This window comes from Mustelus asterias, chromosome 6, assembly GCF_964213995.1.
Source record: "Mustelus asterias chromosome 6, sMusAst1.hap1.1, whole genome shotgun sequence".
Classification (NCBI taxonomy): Eukaryota; Metazoa; Chordata; class Chondrichthyes; order Carcharhiniformes; family Triakidae; genus Mustelus; species Mustelus asterias.
Window position 1 is genome coordinate 7,432,064 of NC_135806.1, and position 13,165 is coordinate 7,445,228.

The following is a 13,165-nucleotide window of genomic DNA, read 5'->3' on the forward strand; positions in this document are numbered from 1 at the left end:
TTGAAATTGCCTTTAGTGACAGGACGCCCCCCCCCACTCCCCCACTACGCACACACCCAATGAATCAATTATAGAGATGAGCATTAGCATTCCATTCAGGAGGATCAGGCAGAGGATCGGGGTCGGCCTGGAGACATCCGGGAGGGCAGCGATGCGGGGTTGCAGGAATTGCTGGCCAGTGATTGGGAGTCCGGCAGTGCAGGCTACTGAGCATGCGACCATCTCTGCACTGACAGCTCGGCGCGTGCGCAGTGACCCGCTCAACGCTATGCTGCCGGCCACTCCGATGGGAATAGGCCCCGCCCACTGATTTTTAATGAGATTCACTCTAGTGCACTCTTCAGTGCACAGTGTGTGAGAAGTTCATTTTGAAAATCCCACTGAAAAAACCAGCAGGATTTGCTCCAGTTTTTATGCAAATCCGACATTTAGAATTTTTGGGGGGGAATCCGACATTTAGAATTTTTGGGGGGGAATCCCACCCCTTGTGTGCGAGGTTACAAAACCACAGCAACGTTTGCCTCCTGCAGCCTCTCATACAAAATGGCCAACAGCAGAGCAGTCCTTCTGGAATCCTACAATCCCTACAGTGCAGAAGGAGGCCATTTGGCCCATCAAGTCTGCACCGACAACAATCCCACCCAGACCCTATCCTCGTAATCCCTACTAATATCCCTGACACAAAGGGACAATTTAGCATGGCCAACCAACCTAACCCGCACATCTTTGGAGTGTAGGAGGAAGCTGGAGCCCCCGGAGGAAATCCACGGGGAGAACGTGCAAACTCCACACAGACAGTGACCCGAGGCCGGAATTGAACCTGGGTCCCTAGCGCTGTGAGGCAGCAGTGCTAACCACTGTGTCATCGTGCTACCCATACCACTGTGCCACCATTCTCTTTTGCATTTTCTGTTTACATTCTAACAGCTTTTTGCATTTGCAGCCTTTTTGCCTTTATTTGAGGGGGAACGGCGTTGAAGTTTTATTTTTATTCAATTGCTGTGCTGTTTATTATTTCAATCCTGCAAAGGAGATAACTTCCAATAAAGGGGGAAGTGGACAAATATTTAAGTGGAAGTAAATGTTGCAGGAAAGAGCAGAGGAGAATAGGACTTAATTGGGTAGCCCTTTCAAAGAACTAGTACAGGAACGATGGGCTGAATGGCCCCCTTGTGAACTGTATCACTCTATGATCCCTCCGAATTTGTAATGCTCGCCACGCACTCCTCTCCGGGACAAGGTTCCGACTGTATTGGACGAGATCCCAAGTCCATGTGGCCATTTGTTTTGACAAGGTGCATTCTGTGTGATATAGTCCACTCTTGGCCATATTCTTGCTCTCCTGCGTAGACACTGGTCCAGTGAATGATTACAGGATTGATAGTACGTTGTGGAGGCAGAAGACATCATTGGGGGAACGCCAGACAATGTGACAAACATGACAGTTCATGAGAGTGAGGTTAAAGCAATTCATGGCAAAGATACAAGACTCTAATTCTAAGGAATTGGTATAGAAAATCCGAAGAATTATGAGTAAAAGTTCAGAGATACTGGCATGTTCTTTTCTAAGAATTTTAGGTTCAATTAGTTTCTTCGATACATTCGTTAAAAATAGACCGTTACAGCACATTCGCTCCTTGTCATAAGAAATGAGCCACACCAGCCTGATATCAGTAGCGGAGAAATAAAAATTGCAAGCATATGAAACACATGAAGGCCATGTTTGAGAACGTAGGGCTTAAATGAAAGAAAATTGATTGGCGAATCTGGAAAATGGGGGAGAATAACATGCACGATTGGGAAGGAGGGTCTCAGGGGACAGAAGGTGCCTAGAATCAGGAGAAGCTGGTGGTGAGTGTCTGGAATGAGCTGCCAGAGGCAATGGAGTACAGACAATGGGGTATAGAAGAGGTAACTTTAAAGTGGAGTGTGTGTTTGAAGTCTATTCCACTACTGTAATGTCGGAAAATGGCGGGCAATTTGCATACAACCAATTCTCACAAACAGCAGTGTGATAGTGACTGTGGGAGGAAACCGAAGCACCCGGAGGAAACCCACACGGACATGGGGAGAACGTGCAAACTCCACACAGACAGTCACCCAAGTCGGGAATTGAACCCGGGTCCCTGGTGCTGTGAGGCAGCAGTGCGAACCACTGTGCCACCGTGCTGCATTTTTAAATGTTAATAAGTATTCTTTATCAATTGATCACACAACAATTGGACTATTCCTCCCTGGTTTTGTATATCTTTTCTCACAGTATACCAAAATGAAAAACTTGTTTTTTTTCAAGTTACCCTTCTGAGTTTTGGGATACTCTCACACTTCACATCAGCAGTCAGCAGGGTTCTTGACAGAGAGCCACTATATAAGTGCAAGTCTTACTTTCACACTGACTATTGCATTTCCTACATTACTCGGTATGTTGAAGGCAAATAACATAAATGCATTGAAGAGGCGTTTGGATAAGAACACGAGAGAGAAAGAAATAGAAGGATAGATTGATAGGGTGAGATGAAGGAGAATGGAAGGATGCCTGAGGTTTGGGGTGGGAAGGTGAAAGGGGCAGGTTAAAACTGAGATCTAGGGGATTTGTTCAGCTTTATTTCGGACTGAGATGAGAAGATACCTCTTCATTCAAAGGGTTGTGAATCCTTTGAATTCTCTACCTCAGAGAGCAGTGGCTGCTCAGTCATTGAATAAATTCTAAGCAGAATAAGATTTTTACGACACTCAGAGAATGATGGGGTTTGGGGATGGGGCAGGGCAGTGGAGTGGAGATAGAAGATAGCTATGTTATTGAATAGTGGAGCAGGCTCAAGGGGCCATGTGGCCAACTCCAGCTCCAGCTCCAGCTCCAATTTCTGATGTCCTCAGGTTCCCTTCACAAATGGGGATGTCAGAGATAGAACACCCTGAAGAGAGACATTGAACAAAAAGAGACGTTTGCAAGAGGGATAGAAACTGCATTTTGGTGCAGGCTTGGTGGGCCGAAGGGCCTGTTTCTGTGCTGTATTGTTCTTCGTTCTTTACATAGCACTTTTCACAACCTCAAGATGCTCAAAACACTCTACAGTCAATGGAGTATGTGTTTGAAGTATATTCCACTATTGTAATGTAGGAAAAGGGCCGGCAATTTGCACACAACCAATTCTCACAAACAGCAATGTAATAGTTGCCGGATAGCCTATTTTTTGTGGTGTTAAACGAGAGCAAATATAGATGAGGGGAACACGGAGAATTCCCCAATTGGAAAACTGCCTATCTGCCCTCTCAGTCATGACAAATGTATGGCATGAGGAGATGTGTATGAGCTGATAGATAGAAGGATTTCATAGCAGAAAGATGCAATTTGACTTATTTGCAACAGGTTGACATGTTCCAGTTATAACCTTATCCTCTGGACAATTTTCAAATGTGGTATTTTAAGCTCGGACGTGAATGATTAAGATGAAGGAAATGGACTTACCTTGAGCAGTCATTGCCACTCCAGCTGGGTAGGCAGTGACATCGATTTGGTCGAACGCATTTGCCACCATTTAAACATGGAGACTGACACACAGCTAATTAATGACAGAAATCATACAAGTTAAGTTAGACCAACAAATCTTCTGACAGTTTACATATTTAGCTCTGTGATTTTAGATACATGATACACCCCATTAAATACCCCACGTGAACAGGCAACTTGTGCTGTCAATCTTATAAGTTTATTTATTAGTCACAAGTAAGGCTTACATTAACACTGCAATGAAGTTACTGTGAAAATCCCCTCGTCGCCGCACTCCGGCGCCTGTTCGGGTGCACTGAGGGAGAATTTAGCATGGCCAATGCACCTAACCAGCACGTCTTTCAGATTGTGGGAGGAAACCGGAGCACCCGGAGGAAACCCACGCAGACACAGGGAGAATGTGCAGACTCTGCACAGTCACCCAAGCCGGGAGTGGAACCCCAGGTTCTTGGCACTGTGAGGCAGCAGTGTTAACCACTGTGCCACCTTTCACAGTTTCTGAAAGACAAATGAAAAAGCCTCTGACTTAACCTGAACAAATCTTCATGAAATAGAGCGTGGGTGTTAAATAGCCAGTTTCCTAGAAACTATCTGACCTGTACACAAGATAAAACAACTTGATATGGTTCAGGAGAGATTCAATAGGTGCTGTGTTACAGCTCCCACAGGGAATCCAAGTTGCTTTTGCACGGATGTTGTAGTCCCAAGCCATGGATAGAGATGGTAGAGGCTCCAATTTTATTTTCATCACGTCTGACCAGGAATCTCTCCTGCTCTTACCGCCTGCCATCAGTGTATGTTGGGAGGATCAACACTCAGCCTTTTTGGCCGTGTTATGAATGCACCTTCTGCAGGTGTCAATTCCTGGGGTAGAACACAAACCCAGAGCTTCTGGCTCAGAGGCAGGGGGATTATCCAGTGCACCACCTAGGTTCAGAGCGGTCTCTAATGCCTATTGACAAAGAAATGTCATGGGGAAAATGAGGAGAAATATTTTAATGCAGTGAATTATGAGGGGATTACTAGAGGATTTTCACAGTAACTTCATTGCAGTGTTTGTGTTTGTCTACTTGTGACAATAAATAAACCTTAACTTTACTTTTTATTGTGCTCTGCAATGGTGGTGGAAGCAAATTCAATGGTAACTTTCAAATGAGAATTTTGTTTATTCTTATATGGGATGTGTGTATCCTGGTAAAGTCAGTGTTGTTGCCCATGTCAAATTTACCTTAAACTTAGTGGCTTACTCAGTCTTTTTAGAGGGAAGTTAAGAATCAACCCCGCTACTGAGGATCTGGAGTGACACGTAGGTATGACTGGGTATGATTGCCAGATTTCCTGCTCCAAAAGAACATTCGTGAACCAGATGGGTTTTTAACAACAGTCAGTGATAGTTTCATGGTCACTATTACTGAGACCAGCTCTCAATTCCATACTTTATTAATTGAATTCAAATTCCACCAACTCCCATGATGGGATTTGAACCCATGACGCTGGGTCATTAGCTTGGCCTACTAGTCCAATGACATCATGACTATGCCACAATCCGTTCCTTAATTGGTAAATACCTGAAAATGGACAAATGCATAGGGCCAGTGGGAAAGAATGGGTAGGCTGGCAGGAGTGACGGAAATGAGTCAAAATGAATAGTTTATATATATATATATTTTACTAGTGTCACAAGTAGGCTTACATTAACACTGCAGTGAAGTTACTGTGAAAATCCCCCAGTTGCCACACTCTGGCGCTTGTTCAGGTACACTGAGGGAGAATTTAGCATGGCCAATGCACCTAACCAACAGGCCTTTTGGACTGTGGGAGGAAACCAGAGCACCCAGGAAACCCACGCAGACACAGGGAGAACACGTGCAGACTCCACATAGACAGTGACCCAAGCCCATGATCGTACCCTGGTTCCTGGCACTGTGAGGCAGCAGTGCTTGCCCCAGTGTCACCCATAGCTGTAATGAAGGACTGGCATGGGTATGATGGACTGAATGGCCTCCACCTGTGCTGTAAGATTCATTTTAGAAAGCCTTGCATTGTGACACGTTAGACTCTGAAATAGCCTTACCACGCTGGCATCGTGAGCCAGTCCATCCTGATGGGCAATCACACTTGTACGGTGCTAAACAAAGGCCTCCATTCAAACATGGTAGGATGCAGATTGCTGGGGATAAAGAGAATAAGGATAAATGTTACGCAAAGAACACAAAATATGGTCACAATGTTGCTCATGTTTTCCGTGAAGCATGGGCATTTCATTATTGCAGGTATTCATTGGTTGCCTGGCACTAAGTAGATAGATAGTCCATAGTTAAGAGGGAGGAAGATCTGGAGGAACTGACATCCATGAAAGTGAATAAATCACCAGGGCCAGATGGATTGTAACCCAGGCTGATAAAGGAAGCCAGGAAGTCAATTGCAGATGGTATCGGCCTAGATAGAGTGGAAAGGGAAGACTTGCTTACCCTAGTGGAGAGGCCAATTACCAGGGAGCACAGATTTAAGATGATTGGTTGATGGATTAGAGGGGACATCAGGGAAAGCTTTTTCACCCAGAGGGTGGTAGGTGTCTGGAATTGATTGCTCGGATTGATGAACGGGGGAGAAACCCTGACTCATTTCAAAGGTACCTGGGTTTGCACCTGAAGTGCTGTAACCTGCAGGACTACAGGCCTGGTTCTGGAAGGTAGGCTTAGAATGATGGCTAGTTTTTTTTTCTCAGCTACGATGGGCTGAATGGCCTCTCTCTATACCGTAACTTTTCTATGGTTCTATGGTTAGTGCTAGTGGAATATTTTCAGGATTCAATGGTAAAGAAATGTTACATTAATACCATCTGCCTCGGAAATGACCTGAATAGAACAGGAAATTTACTCTAAAATTTGGTTGTTTGAGGCTGTTTCCTGTAGCTTACCTGGAATGCACAGAACCCACTGACTCAAGAACAAAGCACATAAAATGGAAAATACAAAATTGACAGGCTGGATAAGACTGGCTAGTTCATCAGGTCTGTTCCACACACTCATAACAGCTAGAGTAATGGTGACTCTGTTCACATAACAAAAAATGACAAGAAAACATGGTGCTTCATGAAGAGAGACTCTAATTCTGTAATGTAACAACCTCAGGGCAGCCAATTAAATACTTTGAGTCATAGGGAGGAATTTCCCAGCTCCGACACTGGTGAGCATCATCGAATGAGCTGGCAGGGTTGAAAGACCTCGGCCAAAGAGTCACGGAATCATTATGGCACTGAAGGAGGCCACTTGGCCCATCCAAGTCCATGTCAGCTCCCTTTCTGTGGAAGAATCCAGCCAGTCCATTCCTCCATCCTAGTCCTGTAGCTCTGCAAGTGTGGCTTAGAAAACGTGGCAGCCAATTTGTGCACAGCAAGCTCCCACTAACAGCAATAGAATCCCTACACTGCAAAAGGGGGCCATTTGGCCCATCTAGACAGCACCAACAACAATCCCACCCCGGCCCTATCCCCATAACCCCATGTATTTACCCCTCTCATTTCCCCTAAAATACACATCTTGGGACACTAAGGGATAATTAAGCATGGCTAATCCACCTAACCTGCACATCTTTGGATTGTGGGAGGAAACCGGAGCACCCGGAGGAAACCCACGCAGACACAAGACTAAATGATCCATTTCTCGTGTTATTAGTTGTGGGATAAATATTGCCCCTCCAACTCCCCTGAGGAGACAGGGAGAATGCCCCTGCTCCTCCTCGATGAGTAGCCCTATGATGCTTTGCATCCAAAAGAAGGAGCAGATAAGGCCTGAGTTTAACATCTCAACAGAAAGATGGTGACCCCTCTTTCTGGTAAAATATCTGGCTCTCCAAGACGGGCCCCCTCTGTCAAGCAGGGTTGTTGGAAGACCCACTTTGCCGACACAAGTAATCCCCTGGCCCAGGAGAACAGATTGGAGAAACATAGGCTTGGGGAAGGAGTCTGTTAATTATTTCACTAATATAGGAGTACCATACCATTCAGTAACATGGTGAAGTAGGACGTTGAAACCCTTGTTACTGTAATGCGTACACACATGCTTCACTGTCCTATCTCAATAGCTCATTGAAAATGGACAATGCATTCCCCACTACATATCAGATCTGTTTTAACATGTTTAATAGGAGTGAAATTGGATAATCTTAACTATTTAAATCAAAGAATCATGCTGGCAATGTAACCAGGCAGCCTTCAGGACTAAAGAAAATTTAATACACACCTACTGAAACTTGCTGGTGCCAAATGAAGTAAATAATTACAGGTTTCTGGTGCTTTCAAATTACTGTTTGGTTTGAAAACAATAATGTCCACTCTGGAATTTTCATGCTCTCCAATCCCCCCAGAAGTAAACCGGAAGGTACTGGCAATGCACTGTATTTAAAATTCTTATTCTCCTTTTCAAAACCCTACATGGCCTCGCCCCATCCTATTACTGCACCTGTCTCCAGACCTGTAACCTTCTGACATCTCTGTGTTCCCCCCAATTCCAAACTCCTGACCATCCCCTATTTTAATCACTCTTATCATTGGCGGCTGTGCCTTCAGCTGCCTGGGCCCGACACTCTGAAATTCCCTCCCTAAACCTTGCCATCTCTCTCTCCCCATTTATGATGCCCCTTAACGTAGCACAGTGGTTAGCACTGCTGCTTCACAGCTCCAGGGACCTGGGTTCGATTCCCGGCTTGGGTCACTGTCTGTGTGGAGTTTGCACATTCTCCTAGTGTCTGCGTGGGTTTCGTCCGGGTGCTCCGGTTTCCTCCCACAGTCCAGAGATGTGCAGGTTAGGTTGATTGGCCATGCCAAAATTGCCCCTTAGTGTCCTGAGATGTGTAGCTTAGAGGGATTAGCGGGTAAAATATGTAGGAATATGGGGGTAGGGCCTGGGTGGGATTGTGGTCGGTGCAGACTCGATGGGCCGAATGGCCTCTTCCTGCACTGTAGGGTTTCTATGATTTCTATGATGATTTCTAAACCATCTCTATGACGAAGGTTTTGGCACCTGCCCCAATGTTCCTTTCAGTTTGGTAATGACCTTGTTATGCACCTTGGAATAAAGGTGCTAAATAAATGTATATTATTGTTGTGCATGATATGCTATCCTTTTCCCAGTGGGTGGTGAATGAATTGCATAAGAGTGTTCCAGGACTGACCACCAGTAAAACAGAAGCTTGGAGAACATTTTGTTCTATTAGAAATTGTATTGGACACGATCAGTAATGTTCAGACAAAACCTACTTATAGCAGTCATATTGAGGTCTGCATTGAAGTTTATCTCAAAGTTGCTTTTTGAAGGCTACACAGTGGTTGTCTCTCTTATTAGCTTCTTGGCTGGAATGACTCAGTTAGCACTCTGACCTCTAACTCAGATCATTGTGAGTTCAAGTCCCAGCGACTTGGGCACATTATCTCACTGACATCACAATGCAGCAATGACGTGTGAAACATGCCCCCATTTCCTTTTGACAAAGTGTCGTAATAGCTGCCGAGAAAACCTGCCTGCTTCTCTGGAGAGAAACACACCGGCTTTCAGTTGCTATTTTTTGGTAAGATTCCACCCTATTCTTTTTCATTTCTCTGAGAGTCTGCCAGCAGAGTTCTGACCCCTCCTTGCCATTTTGTGGTATTTTTAAAGGATAGGTTCGCAGACCATGAAGCTACAAACAAACAAGAGCTTTATTGTGAAGGTGTTTACTCTACAGGCTATTAGGATAGACTGCCCATTTGCCCACACAAACCACTGATGACGTTATCAATATGTCACATGATCAAACTCTTAATGTGACCTTGTCCCAACTAGGAACAAATATGAATACACAATGGTAACCCAACAACCCTAACTCATATTTTGCGTTTCCCTCTCTTCTGTATATTTTTTCTCTGTTTCACTCATCCTCTCTATGTGTGTGTGTGTATGTGAGTGTGTGTGTGAGAGTGTGTGAGTGTCAGAGCGTGTGTGAGTGTCAGAGCGTGTGTGAGTGTGAGAGTGTGGGTGTGTCTCTTATTCTGCATTTATCTCACCATGTTTTCCTATCTTTTGTTAATCTCTTGAGTGCCAAGCCTAATTGCAGCAACCGCACTGCAGCTAAAATCTCAAGGACAAATAATTTGTGAGAAGCAATGCTCGAAGGATAGTTGAAATCTTAGTCTGCAGACATAGACACAGGCATAGCTGCATTTCAAAGATTTGTCTTTTGATTAAACCAAAGATTCCCAGCCACAGAGCTCTCTGGGCTTCTGCAAAATAACATGGATGTCCTTACTGAGCAGGGCCAGTCTTACAGAGGTATGGCAGCCTGGAACACTATGAGCTCATAATTTTGGCTTAAAGCTCGCTGTAGAGTGTAACAAGTGTTAATGGAGCCTCTGGCCTTTTTTTAATACTTTTCCAATTCAATCAAATCAAATCCAATTCAGAGTTTCAACAAGTTGAGACATTTCCAATCCAGGCTGACAAGACAGGGCAAGCGACCAAACCACCCTGTCCTGGGCCCGATCTACATGAGCCAAGCTGATTAGAGAAGGGGGAGGTTCCTCCTCCAAGACTTGGGCTCATTTGCATCTTAGCCAAAAGGCCGAGATGCCGCTTTTAAAAATTGCTTCATATGAAACATATGAAGCTTCAATGTAACCTAATGACCTCAACCAAGTGCAGCATCCTCTCCATACTACACTTGATCTTAGCCAAAAGGCCCTCTGGCCTTTTGCATTGTTGCACTGTCCCTCAAGGCGATACACAAAGCTGTAAACAAAATCCACAACTGATTTGCCAATGCTCTGCTGGGCCACAGCTTTATCAGGCTGTGCAAATCAAATTCTGGGTTTATTTTCACGGACATTTTGGAGAATTACGTTCTGCTTGTCCATTTTTTCTATTCAATTGTAAACCATGAAATATTTAGAATGAGTCATTGTTAACATCACATCAGGGATAGATAGAATCTCCACTGATATCTGTAATTAAATATCAGTCTTCAAACATTCTTTACATGAATACTTTTGCATTGAGCATTATATAATATAATATAATTTTGGAGGGGGTTTCTCAAGTACTAGAGGACGCAGGTTTAAGGTGCGTGGGGAAAGGTTTAGAGGAGATATGCAAGCCAAGCTTTTTTTACACAGAGGGAGGTGAATATCTGGAACGCGCTGCCCGGGGAGATGGTGGGAGCAGGTACGATTGCAGCATTTAAGATGCAGAAGCTCCAGCGTAAAAATGGTAAATAGGCAGATTAAATCTCAATCAGGGTGAGGCCTCCCTAACACTAACGGAAAGACCTGGGCCTCTATATCGTGACTTATTTGGTTTTTTTAATTTTAATTTTTGTTCTTTATTTATTTCATTTTCTTTTTCCTTTGTGTTTCCCATTTCTCACTCCTATCCTGTTCTGTTTTTCCTCTTTGCTTCTTTTTGGTCATTTTCTAGCTGCATTATTCACTCCTCCATAAGACCATAAGACGTAGGAGCAGAATTAGGCCACTCGGCCCATCGAGTCTGCTCTGCCATTCAATCATGGCTGATATTTTTCCCATCTCCATTCTCCTGCCCTTTCCCCATAACCCCTGACCCCCTTATTAATCAAGAACCTATCTATCTCTGTCTTAAAGACACTCAATGACCTGGCCTCCACAGGCTTCTGTGGCAAAGAGTTCCACAGATTCACCACTCTCTGGCTGAAGAAATTCCTCTTCATCTCTGTTTTAAAGGATTGTCCCTTTAGCCTGAGGTTGTGCCCTCTGGTTCTAGTTTTTCCTACTAGTGGAAACATTCTCTCCACGTCCACTCTATCCAGGCCTTGCAGTATCCTGTTTCAGTAAGTTCCCCCCTCATCCTTCTAGACTCCAACTAGTACAGACCCAGAGTCCTCAACCGTTCCTCATACAACAAGCTTTTTCTCTTCTTGCTCCCCTTATGTTTTCACCTCCCCCTTGGCCACCATCGTGACACAGTGTCAGCCACACAAATGTAAGATTTGAGTCATGTTTCTATTTACTGCAGTATAAGATTTGTAATAAGTAAAATGCAACAAAGAGAGAGTAACTCTTTGTGACTTCAGTATACGATACACTGTAACACATTCTGATGGTGCTGCACTGTCTCTCTTGATACAATATAACAGGAACACACTCTGGGAGGGTCTGTCTGCAGTCACTTGTACACACAGGTCTCTGATAGCAATGCAACAATAGATAACTCCATGCTTACATCTCAGACATGTTTCAATCTGAACATATCTTTGCAGTCCCACTTTGAAATGTATTTTATTGTTTGGGAATGGGTTGGACTTTATTACGAAGGGATTTGAACAAAGAACAAAGAAAATTACAGCACAGGAAGAGGCTCTTTGGCCCTCCAAGCCTGCACCGACCATGCTGCCCGACTGAACTAAAACCCCCTAAAAGAACAAAGAAAAAAAAGGAAAAGTATAAAAAGAAAAGGATAGTGACGATGTCTTACTGCGATTATATAGAGCCTGGGTGAGATCACACCTGGAGTTTTCGTCTCCTTACCTAAAGAAAGATATGCTTGCTATAGAGGGAGAGCAACAAAGGTTCACATTTATTCCTGGGGTGAAGGGATTGTTTTACCAGGAAAGATTAAATAGGTCCAGTATAGCCTGCTCTCTAGTTGGCTCCAGAATGTGTTTAAGAAACTATCCCGAAAACATTTTATGAATACCTGATCTAGGTTATCTTTGGCCATCTGATTTTCTATATTGCAGATTAAAACCGCCCCCCCCCACATTTATCATCATATCTTTCTGATAATCTCCCATTATCTCTTCCTTTACACTCTGCCCTATTGTGTTGTTACAATGAGGAAGCCTGTACACCACTCCCAGAAGTGAATTCTTGCCTTTATCATTTCTCATCTCAAATCAAACATCTTCTACACTCTGATCACGTGACAAGGTGTTGGTTAAAGGATTGTTCATTTTGCCAATGGCTGTGTATGCAATGAGATCATATTCTAGAAGTGTAAATCACCATGGATCAATGGAAACCAGGTTTGCTGATTCTTTGTAAATAAATGATTGGGCTATTTCCTGTTTCAAACCTAATTTTTCTTTTTATTCGTTCATGGGATGTGGGCGTTGCTATGAAGGACAGCATTTAACGTCCATTCCTAATTGCCCTCGAGAAGGTGGTGATGAAGCTGCCTTCTTGAAACGCTGAAACCCACCTGTGGAGAAACATGTGGAGAGAAGGATGGGAGGAGGATGCAGGCACAACTCTGGTCTCTCCACTATCCAGCCCTGTGGCCCCAAAAGGGTGCATTAGTGGTCAGAACATCATATGGGATTTGGTCCCGCACACACACAACATATTTAGTGATGGGTGGGGCTTCTGACCCAGCTGTTCTTGTTTGAGAGAGCCAGTGAGTTTCTCTTGAATTTTTCAAAGACAGAGGGCAGGGGCACCAAGGTGGCACAGTGGTCAGCACTGCTGCCTCACAGTACCAGGGACCCAGATTTGATTCCTGGCTTAGGTCACTGTCTGTGCGGAGTCTGCACTTTTTCCTCGTGTCTGCATGGGATTCCTCCGGGTGCTCCGGTTTCCTCCCGCAGTCCGAAAGATGTGCTGGTTAGGTGCATTGGCCATGCTAAATTCTCCCTCAGTGTACCCGAACA

At 44.3% G+C, this 13,165-nt stretch overlaps 1 protein-coding gene across 1 annotated transcript in view; it reads right to left on the reverse strand.

Moving 5' to 3' along the window:
- Positions 1-13,165, reverse strand: part of svep1 (sushi, von Willebrand factor type A, EGF and pentraxin domain containing 1) — a 206,251-nt gene that overhangs the window by 4,192 nt on the left and 188,894 nt on the right. The window contains exons 47-48 of the mRNA XM_078215305.1: positions 5,586-5,681; positions 3,470-3,563 (exon numbers count right to left, since the gene is read on the reverse strand). Of these exons, the coding sequence (XP_078071431.1) occupies positions 3,470-3,563; positions 5,586-5,681 (190 nt within the window). The remainder of the gene's footprint in view (positions 1-3,469; positions 3,564-5,585; positions 5,682-13,165) is intronic.